Genomic DNA, 20,534 nt, shown 5'->3' on the forward strand with positions numbered 1-20,534 from the left:
GAGAATGGCTGTCTTCTCTCCATCACAGGAATTAAAGACGAGAGTTCATTAAATCACTATATTAGAATTTCAACGACCTGCTACTTCAGACAGCTCTATTTTCTGAGGCCCCCCATCACCGATGCCTTTTGTGGCTAAATGGAGATCTCCAGAAACATTATGCAGCCAAACAAAAAAGTTTCCATTACAGCACACTTACTGTAGGCAGGTCAGCCGCCAGAGCTTCGCAGCTAGAGGAGATGCTGCTTTGATCTGTCTTAGAGCAGGGCAGGGTTCAGGGGCGGGGATGCCCGGAGTTGGGAAGGGCATGTGTTCCAAGATATAAATGTGGAGGTGGTTAAATGCCATCCACCCATCCATCCGGCTGTCCATCCATCAAGTTTCAATCCACAGCAAAGGATATGCATGAATTTCATTTTCACTGCAGGTTACCCTTGGCCCAATAAACCCCTCACTGTGGTATTCACCCACTTCCCACCCATGGTTCACCATGCAACAGCAAGGGGCATTGCCAAGGTTGTATTAATGCTGCATTAAAAAAAAAAAAAAAACAACGCTTCCAGAATTCAGGAAAAAAAGAAGTACTCTACGGTTCCTTTAAAAGCCTTTCCTTTCTCTAAACTCAGTCTCCTTTTTCTCCCTCCAACTCTTGTTTCTCCCCTGGCTGCCAGCCAAGATTTCATAATAGTGTCAGGTAGCAATTGCATTTTTAAAATGCTCTTATCAAGGATTTAAGGTGAAAGATAAGAACAGCACAGTAAATCATCATAAAGGAGTGCAGTGTGAGGCCTAGTATTTTACAAATCAAAACAGTTAACAAAATGAAAAGGGAAGAACAGGGAAACAAAGTAAGTTTAAGCATCGTCTGAAAGGGGGAGCGTAGAGGCCAAATTAAATAGAAAGATCATCCTTCAGATTTCCGAGCTCCCTCTGGTAATGGCCTTGGCGTATTTGCTAAGAATTGCATGAACAGTCCAATTTCCATTTTAAAATAGGATGTTTTTAGAGGGCATCTGTATTGTCCACACACACTTACACATTACACACACTTAACTAGGGGCTTTCACCGAAGTCATCTGACCTGCAAGCATGTGTTGCTAATATCACTGCTTTATTATTTATCAAATCAATTTCTTCATGGAATGACTAATAACACAGCCACAGCTGCTCTCCTCTTCCCACCCCAGCTGCTACTGCCCTGGCAGCAGCAAGGTTTGCTTGGCTACCTGCGGTGCCTGAGCCCCCACATTTTGCTAAAGAACCTTATAAAAAAGGAAGAGAAGAAATGGACCCAGGAGGTGCCATTTAGAATTCAAACCACTTTGTGGAAGCCGCTTATACTACCCGGGAAACGTTAATACTGCTAATTGACCGGGCCAGGGCACAAGTCTTTATTTTACCAGGGGATTTTAATTAGTCCTGTAATAAAGGAACCACACACTTAAAATAGATTCAGGTACCGATTTTCCTATTTTGATCCTTTTAACGTCTTTGATTCCCATGTATTTTTTTTAAAACCAAGATCCACATCCAGTTCAAATGTGCACCCCACATACACACGAACACACACACAGAGCTGTGATGCAACCCACAAGTGGCAACTCCTGAACACAAAGTCATTAAGATGTTGTTTATTCTGACGATTTTATATATGCTCACCAATCTCTACTGGAGCCTACCTGAAAATTCACAATAAATAAAAACATGCAATTAGATGATTTCCCATCTGCCAAGGAATGATTCAATTGTCCATTAAAAGCCAGAGTTCTAAAAATACATAAAGGAAAATTATTAGGTATTGTTGATACACATTTCTGTTGTAAAATAGGATTAAGTACTATGGGCAAAATACAAAGCTTCTTTTGTAAATCTTACCCATTTTTTAAAAGGCAAGATAGCACTGGGGAAGGAGCAAATTAAACCTTAATTTTCAGACTCCGTTTCCTTATTGTCACTCAGAAAAATTGCCAGGTGTTTCCAGAGTAGTTTATATATAAATATACTAGCTGAATCAGGAAATCTTTCCAGGGCAAATGAATCAACTTAATTAAAAGAAGACTTAAGATGCCAAGCCCAGTGATTTTGGAAGTGGGGAGGAAATTTAGAAATCTATCTGTAAATACACACCTTTCTACCTGGCCTCTGAGAGCAAAGTGCATAAGCATTTTAAATCCTGGTACAAACCCCTGGCTTAGGCACACCTTCCCCCCAGCCCACCAGGCTGCAACCACGCATCACGGGTCAGAGGCAGGAGCGCAGGACTGATTTTTTTTTTTTTAATGGAACCAATATTTTCAGTCTTTCTTCCAAATCAGCTGTAAACGGCAGCTATAATGACATCAAAGGCATTTTTCCCCCTCTTAAGTAAGACAGAACTCCCATTAGTTTGTTCCTTCCTTAGATGTCTCGAAAAGAGAAGTGTTCCCGAACCATTTCTTCAGTTCTCCGAAGCCCTCTCTAGAAAACACCCACAGCTCCTACATCATCCTCCAGACCAGACTGCTGCATCTCCATTCTGCTAGAGTAGGTCTCAGCCAGGGGGGAAGTATACAGCAAGGAAGTTGAGAAGGGGAGGGCCAGCAGGAACCTCGGCTCAGTTTTCAGCTAAATGAGAACAGAGACCAAAGTGAGGAGAGCCTGCCTGTCTGCCACTCACCCTCTTGTCATATTCATACTATTTGTCGAGCACTGGGATATAAGGGGGGAAGACACCGATAAGAATCAAATAATCAAGCAAATAACACAATCATTAAGACCTGAGAAGTGCCATAAGGGAAAGTTACAAGGACCATGGGCACAAAGGGAGCTGACCTAGTCTGGGGGCTCAGGAAGATTTCCCCAAGGAAAGGACATTTCAGCCCAGGCCTGAAAGCTGAGTAGGAGTTGGCCAGGAGTGAGAGTGAGTGAGAGAGAGAGAGAGAGAGACTGTTCCTGGCAGCCCAAGGAACAGCCTGTGCGGGTGGCCATGATAAGGAAATGCCCAGGAGGGCAGTGTGGTTGGAGAGGAGACAAGGGCTGGGCATCAAAGACTCTGCAGACAAGCATCGACATTTTAGGCCTTATCGTAACAGTGGTGGGAAGCCAGCAAGGTCTTTTTGGTAGAGGGTAACTAGAATTCTAACCAGCACAATAGAGTGGTAGTTACTCATACCTCCCACTCCCCACACGGATCACCAAAGGCCACTCCCCTGGAAGAGCCACCCCCATCCTCCCAGGGTTTACACATCAGGGCACATGCCAAGGAGCGCCCTCCACCCCACTACCCAGACTACCCACACACAGGTCAGGGTCACAGACCTGGTCGGCACGCTGCCTTGGTGGGTTTTAAAGCTGGAAGGGTCCTGGGAGATTGTCTGACCCAGGGGTTCCCAAGCCTGAATACACTTTAGCTTCAGCTAGGGGAACAATAAAACTTATCAATGCTCCATCCCTAAGTCTCACTTAATTGATCTGGGGTTGGCCCCAGACATGGGTGCATTTTAAAAACTCCCCAGGTGATTCTAATGTGCAACCAGGGTTGAAAGCCGCTGATGCAGGCTAAACCTGTGACATGACAACAATCATTCATCTTATGCTGTGTCTAATGCTGGGCTGTGGAATGACTTATGTCACCCAGACTTTCCCAACCAACCCTGTCTCTAAGGAAACCAAAGTTGGCCACAGGAGTTAAGCAGCTCTCTGGGTTATGAGTGAAATCTAAATTCCAGCTAACGGAACATAAGGGGAAGAGGTGAACCGTGGAGAAGTTCCCTTCTCTGCATTATTGTGCAGCCACAACAGCATCGAAACGCTGATGGCCTCCCACTAAGGAGACACTTCTGATGGGCTCTCTGGTCCACCACCATTCCTGCTCAGGGAACACACAGCAGCTGAGTGTGAGATGGGAGGGAGCGAGGGGCTGGCGAAAGACACACCAAACAGGGGCCACTGTTGCTTCTGTGTCTATTCTGGGCCCAGAATGGATGATGTCACCTCCAGCGGCAGTGGAAAGCAGAGTCATGAATCATCCATGAACCAGCCCAGCCTCCAAGATAATAAATCGGATGTCAGCATTGCATACTTCTAGTGCAGAGGCGCCAGCTTCGCCTAGGGTGCTGGAACACAGGCACCAACGCTGGAAACACTCAGAGAAAAGGAGGCACTTTCAATTATTTCCTGATATCAAGATGGGGTGGCAAATTGAGGAAGAAATTTCAAATCTGTAGGGAGTACTCCAACGTGCACAACTTTGATCACTGTAAAATCATGGCAGATACTTTTATGTACTGCCGGGTTGGCGAACCAAACCTGAGGACTAAGAGAAGCACATCCACATGGGTCTTGAAACCATTCGTTACTGCTGTGCCCACCGGCGTCCCGAGACCGGAGACCTGTAGGTGTGACCATCTTGACCCTGATTGCATTAATTTAGCTCCGAAACTCACTCTAGGATTGAATTTGGCAAATGTTCCTGCCTGGGAGGGTTTCTGGGGCAACATACAGAAATCAAGAAGTCTGCTTGGCAGGTTTTGAAGTTCAGTGTTGTCTCGCTGTGTTTTCTTTCTTATTTTTTTCCAGGGTGGAAGTGAACTATGTCAGGATTTGGGGGCCGTGTTCTGAGGTAGGTAAAAGGTCTTTTCTCTAATTTGTCTTGCACATAATTTTGCCAAGGGAGCAGCTGTGACGTGGATAGGAACGTGCAGGGAGAAAAGGCTATGCCTGGCCACGGCGACCACAGGCAACGGTGAGCAGGGGGCCGTATCCCACAGAAGGCACTGCTCTGCCCTCTGTATCAGTTTCCTGGGGCTGCTGGAACAAAGCGCCACAAACTGGGGGGGGCTTAGAACAACAGAAATTTGTACTCTCACAGTTCTGGAAGCCAGAAGTCTGAAGTCAAGGTGTCAGCAGGACCACGTTCTCCCGAAGGTTCTAGGAGAAAATGTGTCCCGTGCCTTCCTCTTAGCTTCTGATGTTGCCAGCAATCCTTGGCTTACAGCTGCATAACTCCACTCTCCACCTCAATGATCGCATGACACTCGCCCCGTGTGTCTCTCCTCGCATGACCTCCCGCTTCTGAGACGCACACCAGTCATGATGGATTAACCTACTCCAGGATGACCTCATCTTAGCTTGATTACATCTACAAAGACCCTATTTCCACATAAGGTCACATTCTGAGACACCAGAGGTTAGGACTCCAATATATCTTTTTGGAGGATACAAGTCAACCTACAATACCCTCCCACCTTGGAAAACTTGATAGCATCTGCCAACAGCCCTCCAGAATGTTAACATTTTCTCCAATCAGCAAGCCTCGGCCTTCCTTCTCTAAGGAATGGTAGTAACAGTATTCTTATTAGTAGTAAAATAACAGTAGTTATTATGATAATAATAAAGTTAACATTTACAGATAGTCTCCTAAGCATCGGATGCTTCACACAGATTATCTCACTTAAACCTCACGAGTCCATGAGTTACTAACATTAGCTCCGTTTAACAGATGAGAAAACTGAGGTTGAGAGAAGTTTAGTAACTTGCCCAAGGTCACACGGCTGATGAGTGGCGGCACTGGACTTTGAACCCAGCAGTGTGACTTTAGACCTGAATTCTCACCCCTTTGGCACAGGGCCCAGACACCTCACAAGCTTCGTAAACTGGGGACTTGCCTTGACTCTTAAGCTGTAAGCAACGGGGACACAGGAGGAGTCTATATTTGCCACATTCTGTAAGGTCCCACATGTTTATTAATCATAACAGGTTAGGAAAATGCTTTTAACTTTTTTCTCCCTTTAATAAAAAGCACTTTGAACTCCTGGAACGAAGAGTCTCCCCGTTCTGACCTCTCTTCCCTCTGGTCTGGGATAAACTCACGTAAACCGGGTTTCTCTTCAGACCAGTGCCAGTCTGGCTAGTCTATTAATAGCACGTTGTCTGGGAAGAGCAGAAACTACTAAGAAAACCCTCATCTATCTATCTGACTCTGTTTACGGAAAGAAAAAGACAGAGGCGACTCAGAGGCAAAGGATTCTCGGCTGCATATAATCATGGCTTGCTGTCTTGGAGCTCCTCAGCCCCTCTTCCTGGCAGGACAGAAAACTCAGATGAGGCAGGGCCCATACCCCATTCAACAAAGTATGAGACACCACACGTTGTACCAACCCCATAATTACAACCAAGTTTAAAAATATTTACGCATACGTCAGGAACAAGGTAGAAGTGACAACAGTTATTGTGTTAGGGTGCTGGGGTGGGGTGAATTTTTTTTCTTTTGAAAATTCTCTCTCACGCTGTTATAGCCCTACATTTACAATTCAAATTGGAATGAATTTTAAAAGCTTACACTAAAAAAGTAAATGTTTGACTAGATAATAAATGCACATGGTACAAAAATTCAAAATTCTTTGTATCTCTGGTCACTTAATCCTCTTTCCCAGAAGCAAATGACTTTTTTATTTATGTATATTTGCATCTAGGAGTACATGCACCTGTGCATAAAACATACTGGCGTGCTTGCTGTGGCCAGAGACTGTTAAGTCCTTTACACCTATTAACTGATGTAAGCCTCAGGCTAACTCGATGTCATCATTCCTATTTCATGGATGAGGAATCTGAGTCACAGAGAGGTGAAGTAACTTGCCCAAGGTCACACAGCTATTAAGTCACAGAGCTTAGATTCATGCACTCAGCTGTCTGACTCCAGAGCGCACGCTCTTAGACACTGCCTTCTCTTTGTTACCAGTTTTGTGGGAATCCTTTCAGAAATATTCTATGCACATGCAAGCATATATTTTGTGTGTGAAGGGGAGGGGAAAATTATTTTTAAAGATTAAGGTCTTAAAAATTCAAACAGACTGCAGTTTGCCTAAAGGAGTTAAACTGATGGTCTTCTTTAAGGGGACAGGAAAGAACTCAGGCCGCTGGGCAGTGACCATCGTTGTGGGCACTTTACCAGTGACTCATTTCACTCTGGCAGAGCAGGCATGTTCCCTCCACGGGACTCAAAGTCCTTCAGTAACCCGCCCGGGATCGCACCCAGGGGAAAGCTGGGATTTGAAACCAAGGATGGCCAACGCTAAGACTCAGGCTCCTTCCAGCCTACCGTGCCGACAGAGAGACAGACGGGCGCACCTATGTCCTCGGATCCGCAAGGCTCAACACAGAAGCTCCAGTCCAGAGCCCCCAACAGCCGGGCTCCTCCAGGAACCTCAGGTCCCAGCAGGAGGCAGCCACCCAGGCTCCGGGTTACCCCTGGGCCAGCCCTCTGAGACCCCTAGCAGTGCCGTGAGGCTACGAAAAGGCGTGCTTTTAATCAAGTCACCGAGCGAAAGGCTCCTTTCTCTTCAGGCCTCCACACTCTGCCCTCACCCAGACCTTAAACCACGTCGTGAGAGGCAGAGCCCGGGCCTCTATGGGAACAGGGCCCAACAAAGGCCTCATTGTCCCTCGCTACAAAAACCATTTCTGGGTCAGTGAAGTGGCTGACCCCAGGCCCACTCCCTTTCTGCTTCCGTGGGCCACAGCCAGGAGGGCGGCAGGAAGACCTATTAGCTCACCACCCTTCTGGTGCCAGGCGTTTTATCCCAAAGGAAAGAAGTTTAAGATTTATACTTGGGCTACAGAAAATGCAGCGCATCCAGGGTGCCAAACCCCCTTGGCTCACAGGCCTCCTCCCGCGCTGGGCACCCCGTCCCCCAGCCCTGCTGCCAGGGAGTCTGGGGCTTTGTATTACTCCCTTGGAGGAAGAAGAGCAGGTGAGCAGAAGCCACGCTCCCGGGCTGATTAATATCTCCAGAGGCAGTGCCGGAATGGGCGCTTCCGGAATGCAGTTAGCTTGGGGGAAAAAAAATTAAAGCCCGCTCCGTACTTTCCTGTCAGAAATAAAATTAAGGGCTCAGATCGATGTTGCCAAGGCGGGGGGATCTACAGGAATCTTTAATGGCATCCTCTACATGTTTTCAAATTCACGTTCCCCTTCAACCCTGCCCTTTTAATTGGTTACTTGCGACGTAGGACCAATTTCTCAGGAAGGCTAATGGTTTTTATTTAACGAGAAAATAAAATGTGCAGACAGCTCTGGGGGCTGGTCTCTGAAAGATGGCTCAGGGTGGGAGCTGCGGCTCTGTATCCTGCTCCCCTCCTTCGCCCTCCACTGCTGCACAGTCCTCTTCGACTCTGGAGGAGGTCCTGACATGGGTTAGGTGACAGGTCAGGCCTTCGGGGGGAGTGTGCTGGGGACAGGGGGCAAGGATTCACAGCCTCTGGGCAAAGCCCTGCAAGGGAGTGAAGAGGCTGGGGTGTACCCCTCATGGTGGGTGGACACAAGCACGCCCACCCCCCTTATACAGCCCTGGCTTTAGAATGAGCCCAGCTGGGAGCACAGAACCTTGGGTCCTGAGAATCTAGTGGAGAGGTAAGAGGCTGTCCATTTATGTCACTGTTGGCAGTTCTTCCCCATTCTAATCCAAGTGTGCCCAAGTTCAACTCTGCGCATAACTGTTTTTCCAACAGACTCTCTCCAAGTACCCAAAGGCAGCAATTAATGTTCACATCACTGCCAACCGCCCCCACAAGGACCCCCAGGTCTCTTCTATACAGGGTGGACTGGAGTAGACTCAACCGTATTGAGTTTCTACCCCATTCTGAACATTCTCTCCTAGAGTCCTGGCTTAGCAATACCTTTCTTAAACAGTTGCCCCACACTGACAATGGTCCAGTCGGGGAAGAGGATTATCACCTAACCCGGTCTAGATCTCTGCTTGCATTCAACAGGCCAGCCGGCATGCTTGGTGGCCACATCGTACTAGGGACTAGACTGAAAGCTCTGTGCAGGCAAGACCCTTGGTTGGTGTTAGTGGTCCATGACAGATCTGCAGCTTTCTTGTCGACTGCCTTCCAATTCAAGTGCAGAATTGGAATCAATACCAATAATTATCAGCTATTGGTCTACAGTTTCTAATAATCCCCTTAACACATCTCAGACTTGGGTAGAGTGTGACGGGTACCTAACACCATCCGCAACTAGCACAAGGGATGAGAGAGGAAAGGAAAACACAAAGGGCACAACCCCAGCAGGGCGGACCCCGGCAGCAAATTTTGCTCCTGACCCCGACTCTGGGCACGGGTATTTTGAAAGATGCTCCCGGGTCACAACAGCACAAGTGTCATCACCACCAGCTGTGATTCCACAAACCCTTATCACGCTTCCCACCCCATCCGACAACTCTTTCCCACCCAGAGGGACATATCCTCTTTGTCAAACACACTTCTTCCTCCATCCTGCAAAGTCACATTTACAGGTTATAGAGTCCCAACCCTCTTCCCCGGGTAAATAAAGTCAGAATGTTAGAATCTCATTTGGGAAAACACACATACATTATCTTTGACACCCATACCTACAAATGCAGCAATGTCTTTTTCTTTTTAATTTATGCCCTTGTGAAACTCGTTTTACATGCTCCCACTGTTTTTTTTGGGAAATAGGCACCAATAAACAAATCATTATTACAGTGAGATTCTTAATCATCTTTAGCGTACATAAAAGAGTCCTTCTGGGCTTCAGAGGTCAATTGCAAGAGTGAGTGTCTGGCAGGTAGTCAGGACATTGAGGGCTGTTTTTTCTCCTTAAAAAAGTATTATCTTCTATTACAGCTTCAGCTACATCTTACTGGTACCATTTTAATAAATAAACTGATTACTCAAATTACAGAGGCCTGAAACTTCAGCCAACTGCTTTTCGGGATGGGGATGCTGTGCAAGCTTCATGGGCGAAGCCAAGCTCAGTCCCACTGCCTTGAGGTGAGCCTGGAGAAAGCTCCTCCCACTGGCTGCACTGGCCTACCACTGCACCTTTCCAGCCCGGTCGCTCCAGATAAGGCACAGCCACCCTGCGAAAGGCCCCTCCTTGCTCAGGGGGCCTGCTGGTGATGGTGCTCTCTGAGGTTCACAAAACCATCCTGAGCTGAGGTCGGGATGGGGACTGTCTCAGAGCTGTTCTCCAAAGCCATTAGCGTTGCACTTAATACGCGACTGCTAACAGTTGGGAGAGGAGTCATCCATCACACTGATCTTTATTTTTCTCTCAGTGTATCCTGTTCCTTCGCCTCTGGCAATGTTCCGGAGCAAAAAGGGCTGCTGGGTAATGGAAGCCACAGAGAGTGAGAAGGCGGGTCTCTAAGTCTCTCCTCTGTACTCAGCCAGAAACCATTCCCTTTCCAGCTGACCCTCGACAGGCGATCTGATCAGCTTCAAAGACACCCAGCTCATTTTCCATTGGGCCCCCAACCACTCAGCTCTCCCCTGATGGGCCAGGCTGAGAGGGACCCAGCAGTGCAGCGTTTGTGAACCTAGAGCCCTGGAGTCAGAGGGAGGGGGAACAGCTGAGCCTCCTTTGGAATGACGCTCATGGAGGGGTTCTCTTCCCCATAAGGAGGTGAGTGTGAGATGTATTTCAGCAACCAACAACCCCACTTTCCACTTTCTCAACAGGGCTGATGAGGGGAGAGTGGAGAGAGCTCAACCACTCTACCCACCCTCCCTCCCCCAGGCTCTCAACCAGCCTCCGGCCAACCAAAGAGTGAATTAGAAAGGATGGCACCTTGTTGCTTCCCTCCCTGCCCGCCTCCAGCCCCATCTAATCAATACCTAGTGCTGAATTCAAGATCTTATCTGAGTTTTGCAAGGATAAAGCAACAAACTTTTCCCCAATGATTAAATCCTTTGATGTTCAGCCTAATATTTTTCAGACCACCTCTAACAACTTTTAGAGAGCAAATGAAATGACTCTGAGAAGACTGGAAAGGCACCATTCTCTCTCTCTTCTTGGGCACAAATAATCTCACAGAGACCATAAAATGAAGTGATGGGCAGGGCCAAGGAAGGCCCGGCTTCTACCAATAGCTCAGCTCCTTGCTTGGCTGTATGAACCTGCTATGCAGCATTCCAAAACTCTACGTGCCTCAGTTGCTCCATCTGGAAATAGAGGTGCACCGTAGTCCAGCAAGAAGGGCTGGTGTGGAGAAGGACTAATGCTGAAGAGGTGCTCAATCCCTTAAAATCACCAATGCCCCTGCTTTAAACCACCGTCTAGCATCATGGTTGCAGAGCAGCTAAGAGCATGGGCTCCGGGTCAGACAGGCTGGGTTTACCTCCAAGCTCTGCTCTGACCATTGTGTGACTCGGGGCAGCTCGGTTCACTTATGGCTGGCTGTTGTAAGATTCAATGGTGTGTGCAGGCACTGTTCTAAGCACTTGGTATAGAAGCGCTCAGAAGGGGTTGGCTGTTTCTACCGAGAGTATTAACATGGCCCGGTTAACACAGAACCTACCGTACCGCCACGGTGTGTGCTGTGATGGGATGCCCGATCCCCCTTCAGGAATGAAGGACATCTTCCCCAGCCGCTGGGAGAGCTGCTGGAAGATGGCCCCAGCTATCAGTCCCCTCTAGGCTTTCCTCAGTACAAGCCCAAGATCACACCTGCCTCCCAGGGTGGGTTGCATCCAATGACTGAGCAACATACAGGTACAACATACAAGGGCGGTCCTCTCACCCAAACTGGGGACAGCTGAAGGACCACCCTATCGCCAGAGTTCCCCAGGGCATCACAGATTGGCGTCTCCCTCCGCCCACTCCTCATCAAGAGCACTCCCTAAGGAACCTTCTGCGTGCTCATTCTCAGCTCAGGGAACCCACCCAACTGGCAACAACTGCCCACCTCCCTCCCCTGGTTAAAAAAAAAATGAATAAAGAATTAACCTTGGACATTTTCTCAGTTAAAAAGCTAAATGCCAGAAACAGACTTCAGGTCCATACATCAATCCCAGTTCCCGTATTTTTCAGAGGAGGAGCCTGAGGTGTCGAGAGAGGTTAGGAAATGTGCCCCCGGCTACACATCAAGGCAGCAAAAGCTGGAAGGAGGTCTCTCCAAGGAGAAAGGTGGGAAGACTCCAAGCCTCTGTGTGAGTCAGATGCTAAACAACCTTCTTCCTGCTTCCAGGATGCAGGACGTACATCCTGGGAAGGCTCAGTGTCTCCTGTCGCCTGGATTCTTTCCCACTGTGCTAGTGAGGTCCAAGGACAGATATAATGTGAAAAGAAACAGAGGCTGGTGCTTCTGCGAACAGGAGAAACAAACTGCTATGCAGATGTAACTGAGGGCCACCCTTGTTCCTAAGGGACCGATGGGGGACAGGGGCAGGAGGTGGCCACTGTGGGGCAAGGACTACGAATTCTGTCCTGACCCCTGGCTCGTAACGGCAAGTGTGGCCGGAGTGGATCCCATGAGCCTGGCCGACCCGAGTCCCAGAAGGCCAGGCCCGGTCCACACAGTTGTCCCTGAACAGCAGCTGTCACAGCTCCAAGGGCACACAGGTGGGTTTCAAAAGGCCTGGGGATGAGGATGAGTCAATGCCCCAAGCTGCCCAATGCGGCTGGGTTAGAAGCTGGATGAGATGAGCTGAGCAAGGGCTGTGACAACACAGAGGGGTTGACGGTCTGGGCCTCTTTAAGAAGAAAGAGGCTGGCTCTGGAGGCAGTGCCAGCCAGAGAGGTGTCCTCCACTTCTGCTACTGCTGCACTTTCCTCTTGATAAGATAACGGAGAGCAGGAAGCTGAGGAGGTGAAGGGAAGGTTGGGACAAGGTGGCTGCAGGAGGATTTTATTTTCTTGTGCTTATCACCTGATTCCAAATGCACATTCCATCAGACCGGTTGTGGGGCCCACTTGCTCCGTACATATGATTTGTGCTTCTGTTCTGATGTGTTCCTTTTTTTTTTTTTTTTAATTCTTTCCTCCCCTAAATGCTCTGAATCGCTGAAGTATTACCCCAGCTTTAGCACCCAGTTCAAAGAGAAACTCCTCCTCAGCTGTTTGGAGGGCTTGGAAAGTGTGTCCGGGCCAAAGCCCCCACCTGCACAGAAAGAACACGGCGGGCAGACTTCTATGCAGGAGGAAAGGGGAGGCAGGATGTCAGGTCATCGTTGAAACTTCTAGGCCTACCTTCTCTCATGCCTTTTCTTCCCTGCCCACCAGCATCGGGCCGGGGCCCCCACAGGCTGCACCCACTGAGGCCGGCTTCATGGGTGGGTGGCCTGCACAGTCGCACACGGCCCCTGCTCAGAAGGGCTCCGCTCTGCGTTGAGTGCTCTGCTGTCGTCTTGCAATTCTTAATAATTTTTGAATAAGAGGCCCCACTTTCATCTTGTTCTGGCCCCACGAATTATATAAGGGGTCCGGCATGCACCACAGGAATCTTAAACTCCAGCAGGGCAGAAGGATGCTCGGGCAGGTCCTGCCTTGACTGGGGGCAGGACGGTGCATGCACTGGGGGCTCTGCCCACCCTCCTTCCTGCCAGTGCCCACCTGAAGTCCTGACTTGGGAGAGTGGGCCATGATGTCCCTGAAGCCCTCTGAGCACTGGCCCCTAAGAGCGGATCTCCCTCCACTTCACAACAGGAAACGCTTCCCTCACCCAGTCACAGAGGGACGGCCACCCCATCACTGTGCCCAGCGCCTTTGGAAAAGGGAAGAGGCTTCATCAATAACATGAGGCGTCTGGGTTAGAAATAAGGGAGAACTTTTCCTGGCACCTCCTCTGCTATGCCTGGGAGCCTGACGTCCTGAGGGTGAACCTGCCTCTGACAGCTACTAGCTGAGTGACAGAGTCACCAGCCCTCTCAGGTCCCTCAGATGACAAACGCCTTTCCCTGGATGTCTATGAGGCTTGAAGGGGATGGGTTATCATGTCCTCCAAACCAGGGCCCAACACAGAGCAGGAGATTAAAAATACCTTTATTCATTTATATTCAAAAAACAACAATATTGCCTAGGAGCCGCTCAGGAATCTTTCAGGATTATGATTCTAACACTGAACACCAGTGCCACACTCATTCGGGCCTTGCCCACCCTGAAAATAAACAGGTGGAAACAGTTTCCTTAACAAACTCTTCCCCATGTGGAGGCAACAGAAGAAAGGGCAGAATTTGAAATCAGCAGCCTAGGTCCCTACTCTGACCCTGGGTGTATCAGTTACTCCCTCTGAGCTTTGGCTATCTCATCCACAAAATGGAGGTGATGATAATGATAACAATAATAGCTACATTCACGCACAGATGATGTGCTTGGCACTACACTCTCCAAACAATCCTATAGGGAGGTACTAATATTACCCCCATTTTACAGATGAATAACCTGAGGCATAAAGAAGTTGTGATTTTTCCAAAGTCACAACAACCCTCCTGGGGCTGGTGTGAAGATCAAATGAGACGATGCCTGTGGAAGCAGTGCTTGGGAAACCACAAAGATGGACGCAATGCGAATGATGATCAAGGATAATCATGAATTTCTCATCACCAGCACCACCTTCCCCATGCGCTCTCGGCTCTCACTCCTGAGCAATGCAGAGGACAAAGGCAATCATTCTAGACCTGTAAATTCTGCTTTTCTCTCCTTGCCTCCCCATACTCCTCACCCTCCACCCCCTACACCATCGACACCCCAGTTTTCCGCCCAGTTTTCCATTTTCCCTTTTGAGGACACTGTAGATGGATGCGTGAGAAGCTGTTTTACCAGGCACACTCAGGACAGCCCCCTCTTTCTCCCACCCCCGTAAGCAACGATTCCCAACCCGCTCCTTCCTCCCTTTCACTCAGCCAGCCTGCTCCGAACAGGAGCGACAAACAGTCAGCGCTGGGTAACTGCTTCTAATCACAGGTGACAGCCAGAATGTAAACAACACGAGAAACATCTAAATGCAATCCAAGTGGCAAGGAAATACTGCTCACTCCGGCTCCTTCTCTCAAGAACACCGCTTCCTGCCACCCCCTTTGGAAGCTCTGCTCATTAACTCCCCGTTAATAGGAACCCCAGAAACCAGGAGGTTCCGGAGAACAGGAGAATGGAAGGCTAAACCATAACCTTTGACTCTGCTTCCTCTGGGGAGGATTTTGTAGACTCGTCCAATTTTCTGCTTAAAGCAATAATTTCAACGTGTTCTTTTTTGGGAGGCAGGGGACCCGGAGGTCAGCAACCCCTTTGAGAATCTGTTCAAAGCTAGGCACCCTCTCTCAAGAAAAGCACAACCACAAAACATGCTGAGTCATTTCAGGGGTTCACAGACCCCAAGTTGAGCCCCATTTTCTAAAACATGGATGGGGCAGTGAGACCACAGGAGAAACTACAAGTAAGCGTAGATGCCCACTGAACATTCCAGAGGCGCAAAAGGGCATTTCCAAATTGGCCACCGGGTTCGCATGGAATAAATGACAAGGCTTTTTTTTTTGGCTGTTTAGATTGACAGTGTGCTTCTAAACCACCTCCTTTAATGCAAATTGAGAACTCAATTGAGTAATTGCTATGAATAATTTCCGCTCAGATCACTTAATGCTGAGGTTTAGCAAGGACTAAGAAAGCCAGGATTAGCAAGGTAGCTCAACTGTGTGCTGGGCGTCGCCACATAATTAAATGACAGTTCCCAAGCCAAAAGGAAATGGTTTTTCACCTGTCCAGTATCTGGACTCTTTATGCTACTGTGGTCCTCCATTAATACCGATCTTCAACAGATGGTCAACTCCACCTGCCTAATTCTGGAATATTCACTGTACCTTTTGTCCGTGGGACTGGGGGCGAAAAGAGATGGAGGCCAGGAGAGGATGAAAGGGCAACCTTCTTACACTGGGCTTCTTACCTCTGTGCCTGTTGGTCGTCTTATCAAACATCAGCATTGCATCCTCCACCTGCAAAACAAAAACAGAACAGAGTCTGCTTTAGGAATTTTAACAAAATATACAAAACATTATATATTGGGGGGGGTTTCCATTATAGAAGTCACAGTTGCTCATTAAAAACTATATGAAAACACAAAAAATTAGAAAGTAAAAAAAATTCACTTGTCTTACATGCATAACAGGTAACATTTGGTGTATTTCTCTTCAGTTTTTGCTTCTTTTTTTAAAAAAAAATCTATGCCTATTTGAATATAATTTAAATCATATCATATATATATGGAATTTTTCCCTTGTTTTTTTTAATACATATAACATTACAATATTGCAAACAATTCCCAGATTACTACATTGTGAATACTATCTTTTTTCCCAATTTATTTTATTATGGTAAAATACACATAAAAATTGCCATCTTAACCACTTTTAAGTGTACAGTTCAGCGGTATTAAATGCATTCATAATGCTGCACTACCATCACCACCATCTATCCCCAGAACTCTTCATCTTGTAAAAGTGAAACTCTATACCGACTAAACAGTAACTCCCCATTCCCTTTGTCCCCCAAGTCCCTGGCAACCTCCATTCTGCCTTCTGTCTCTCTGGTTGTGACTACTCTAAATACCTCATATAAGTACAATCACACAGTATTTTTCTTTTTGTGACTGGCTTATTTCACTTAGCATGATGTCCTCAAGGTTCATCCATATTCCATTGTATATATATACCACATTTTGCTTATCCATTCGTCCATCAGTGAACACGGGTTTTGCCTATTTTGAACAATGCTGTTAGGAACATGGGTGTACAAATACCTCAAGTCTCTACTTTCAATTCTTTTAGGTGTACACTCAGAAGAGAAACTGCCATGCTGTTTTCCACAGTGGCTGTACCATTTTACACTCCCACTGACAGTGCCCGAAGTTCCAATTTCTCCACATGGTGGCCAACATTTGTTATTTTTTGGGGTTTTTTGCTGGCAGTCATCCTAATGGGTGTGAGGCATTGGGAACACTATCTTGACTACTGCATAATATTTCATGGAGTGAGAAGCAATAGCTTACTTAATTATCCTTCTGATGGATATTTAAATTGTTTCCAGTTACAAACAATGGAACGTTAACATTTTGATTGTTATGGGTTGAAATTGTGCCTCGCCCCCTGCAATTCATATGTTGAAGTCCCAACCCCCAGTATCTCAGAATGTGACCGTATTTGGAGATAGGGTCTTTAAAGAGGTAATTAAGTTAAAATGAGGTCATGAGGGTGGGCCCTGATCCAGTATGACTGGTGTCCTTATAAGAAGAAGAAATCTGGACACAGGTACAGAGGGAAGACCACGTGAAGACACAGAGAGAAGGTGGCCGTCTGCAAGCCAAGGAGAGAGGCCTCAGAAGAAACCAACCCTGCTGACACCTTGATCTTGGACTTCTAGCCTCCAGAATAGTGAGAAAATAGATTTGCTGTTTAAGCCACCCAATCTGTGGTACTTTGTTATGGCAGCCCCAGCAGACTAATACATCGATGCTAAGACCTTTTCAAAAACATCAAAGAGAAGAAAATACCAAAGGCATCCTCTGCCTCTCTTCGTAGTCCCTTCCTCAGTCCTCCCATGCATCCTGTAACCCCTTTGGACATTTCTAGCAATAAGATTTCAGGATCCATGCTCAATTCCCATGCAGATCTCAAGAAACTCACACTTATTGAACCTTCCACTCCTTCTATTTATGATCCAATTTCTTATTTGTTCCTCAAAATACACATCTTTAGTGCAAATGTTGTCCTAGCCAATCAGCTACTTACCTGGGGACTGTACCTGGTTTGGCCAGGTGAGCAGCCTGGTCTCTTCATTCATTTTGTGCCCAAGGTTGGCAGTAAAGATACAACCCAACCCACAGGGTTGTGGGTGGACAAAACTGTAAGCTAGAGGGCTCTGTGCTTGGAGCAATTTCAGCGTGTGTGTGTGGTTGGGAAGAACTGAGCACTGTTCATTGGAGCTCAAAGGCTCACAAATGAGCTTGGGGGCCTAAGCGAAGCCAGCTGAGAAAAGGAATCATAGGCTACTCATTCCCCACTCCTCCCAGACAACAATTTCCAATGGAGGAGAGGACACTGGGTGAAGCAGTAAAACCAGGTTTAAAATGGTGCCTCCAGACAAATCAAATCTATTTTTCTAGATGCTATCAAATATAACAGGGGGAAAAGCAAAGTCAAGGAAGAATGGATGAGGGGCTAGGCAAGCCAGACGCAAACCTCGAAGGGACTGGCCTAGCTTAAAAATCCCTCCTGGAGTCAGGGCCCCCTTTTGTTGCTAAGCAACCGAGCCTGAAAAAACAGATTCCTGGGGCCTTCCCCTTCTGGTCCCCATGTCTGAAGTCAGTTACTGGGAGGAAAATGGCCTTGTACGGTGACTGCTCCTCCAGCAGGAAGCTGCCCTCTCTCTCCTGGACACCAGGCTGGGGGGACTAGGTGATGCTAGTTTGGAGATGGGGCGCCTTCACCAGACCCCTCCCCAACCAGGCGGGCTGGAGGAGCCCCCCAGGCACCTGCTGAGGCCACACCCGCCACAGCCATCTGCCTCTCTGTGCACCACTCAGCAAAACCCCTAGAAGATCAACTAGTTTGTTTGTATACAGAGTAGTCACACTTGAGCATATGGTATCGCAGACTCAGACCCTGGGCCTCGATAAGAATTCCAATGCCTGGGGTGCGGGTGGGGGGGCGAAGCCTGCTGGATATCGCGCAGGTAAATGTGACATCTGTTTCGCACCCATCTCCATATTTTCTGAGATGTTTGCCAAGTCCTTATTTTGAGCTGAAAATGCCTAACAGCAAGGAAAACAGCCTCCCTTCTGTGTTGGCCATGTTTTGGTACTGAAACTCAGATCCCCTTAGGAAATAAATATCTTGAATTAAAAAAATGTATTTCAAACCCCCATTTCAACAGTGTGTAACTGGCTCCCTCTTTTCCTTCCTAAGTCTGGATGTTGTCTGACGCTGCCCTTCTAACACTCACTCCACCCTGGTGAGTGAGGGGGAGGATCTGTGTGTGTTTTTTAGGGCAACCATTGTCATACAGAATAGAGCTCTTTCCTCCATTGTCCAGCTATACAACAGGACTCGCAAAGACCTCCTGAATAGATAAAGTGTCAGGGCAAAAGAAAAATTCTATTAACACTTTACAAAATAAAACATCTAAGAAGTAGCTAGAGAGGAAAGAAAAAAACGAAAAAAAAAAAATCAAAACAGTTTTCTCCCCTTGGCGAGGAGAGAAAACTTTTCAGTGATTGCAAAACACTTATTAATTCAGAGAAGCCATCAATGCGATGGAAATCTGGCAGAACAGCAAGAGCCAAAACTGGAAGGATTTGAATATACAAAGACTGAATAGAATGAAAAACACGGCCTCACTTACGGGGCTGTTTCTCACGGCTCTGTGTGAATCAAACAGAAGCGGCTTGTGTGAGTCTCCATCACGGGGGGATGAAGGGTACAGTCAAGGTAACTGGTATTCAACCCTGGAGTGAGCAAACTGATAACTGTCTCTGTCTGTCCCTCTGTGCGTCTGTCTGCCTCACTCTCACACACGGAACTCAGGGAGTTAGTTGGCTGTGCAGAGCATCAACATGCGGGCCAGGCCTCCTTCTGGGTGCCAGAAGAACACGAAGACTTGGGGGCTGGACACAGGAGTTTTTGTGACCTCAGGCAGAAAACACCATTAACCCTTGTTAAATGTCTCCTCAAGGGACGCCACCTGCCTCCTCAAGATGAGCGCTGGTATGTATTTTATGTTGACAGTGCCTTCACCAGCCTTACAGATTTCTTTGTACCAGAGGTGGGGGCCTACAGCCTAGCGGTCTGGGGTCTCCCCCAGAGGAAGTCAGAAGGCAAGGAGGTGTCTGAACCTCAGCATACTCTGTCCCACATCCTAGCACATGCCTGGTCTGTTCTGAGACAAGGAGCTTGCTCCAACCTTGAGATGCGTCTTGTAATAACTTAAGGCAGGTTTAAAATGCAGCCCCGGCATCCTTGGTGGTGTATCTTTGTGAATGAAAAAGCAGGGTAGAGTAACTTCTAAGCGAGATGGTTGGGGATGCCTCCCTCTTTGTCTCGACACCAGAAAGCCCTGAACATGAATTTCTGCCTATCACGAGGTTCAGACTAGGCTGTAACAGCCTGAGAAGTGTGCACTATGCACACAGCACATCTGCGAGTCAACAGTGGGAGCTATACTGTTAGTCTCTATCGCCCACAGGGGTTGGGGCAGGGCTTCTCAAACTTCATCCACATCGGAATCACCTGGAGGGCTTGTGAGAACACAGATCTCCCGGCCTCACCCCCAGTGTATGATTCAGTAGCATCTGCGTTTCTAAGAAGCTCCTGGTGATGCTGATGCAGCTGCTGGCCTGTAGACCCCACCTCCCATGTGTGGCTCTAAGGGATGAGAAACAAGAACAAAGGTTACAGACACTGGACAGAGCTGCTTCTTCCTCTTTCCGCACACTCAGGGCTCAACACAGGAACAAAAGTCTCTTCCAGAGGCAGCTGATGCTCTTCAGTGTGGCAACAGCTCTCCCCTCTTTGTTCTCTGTCTCTTGGACGTTTACATTCTAAGATCCTAAAAATGATGACAGTAGAACCCATGACGGAAAAGATGACAAGAAGAGGGACTTCTTAGTGGCAACCAAGCTGTCCCTGCACCCAGTGCAGAAAAATTCAAATTCTATCAGGATGATATAAACTTTCCCTCTCACAGATAAACTCCAGCCACGTCTACATCAATCAGCCAACTCACTCTTGATTAGAAAATCTAGCTAATGTTATACTTACTTCTATGT

The 20,534-nt window shown here is 47.6% G+C and overlaps 1 protein-coding gene across 9 annotated transcripts in view; it reads right to left on the bottom strand.

Annotated features, from left to right (window-relative positions):
- The window catches only part of MSI2 (musashi RNA binding protein 2), a 388,953-nt gene that overhangs the window by 127,712 nt on the left and 240,707 nt on the right, over window positions 1–20,534 (bottom strand). For all 9 annotated transcript variants that reach the window (XM_058560594.1, XM_058560599.1, XM_058560596.1 and 6 more), the window contains one exon: window positions 15,660–15,708. In XM_058560594.1, the coding sequence (XP_058416577.1) occupies window positions 15,660–15,708 (49 nt within the window). The remainder of the gene's footprint in view (window positions 1–15,659; window positions 15,709–20,534) is intronic.

This window comes from Diceros bicornis, chromosome 18 (genome assembly GCF_020826845.1).
Source record: "Diceros bicornis minor isolate mBicDic1 chromosome 18, mDicBic1.mat.cur, whole genome shotgun sequence".
In the NCBI taxonomy this organism is placed as follows: Eukaryota; Metazoa; Chordata; class Mammalia; order Perissodactyla; family Rhinocerotidae; genus Diceros; species Diceros bicornis.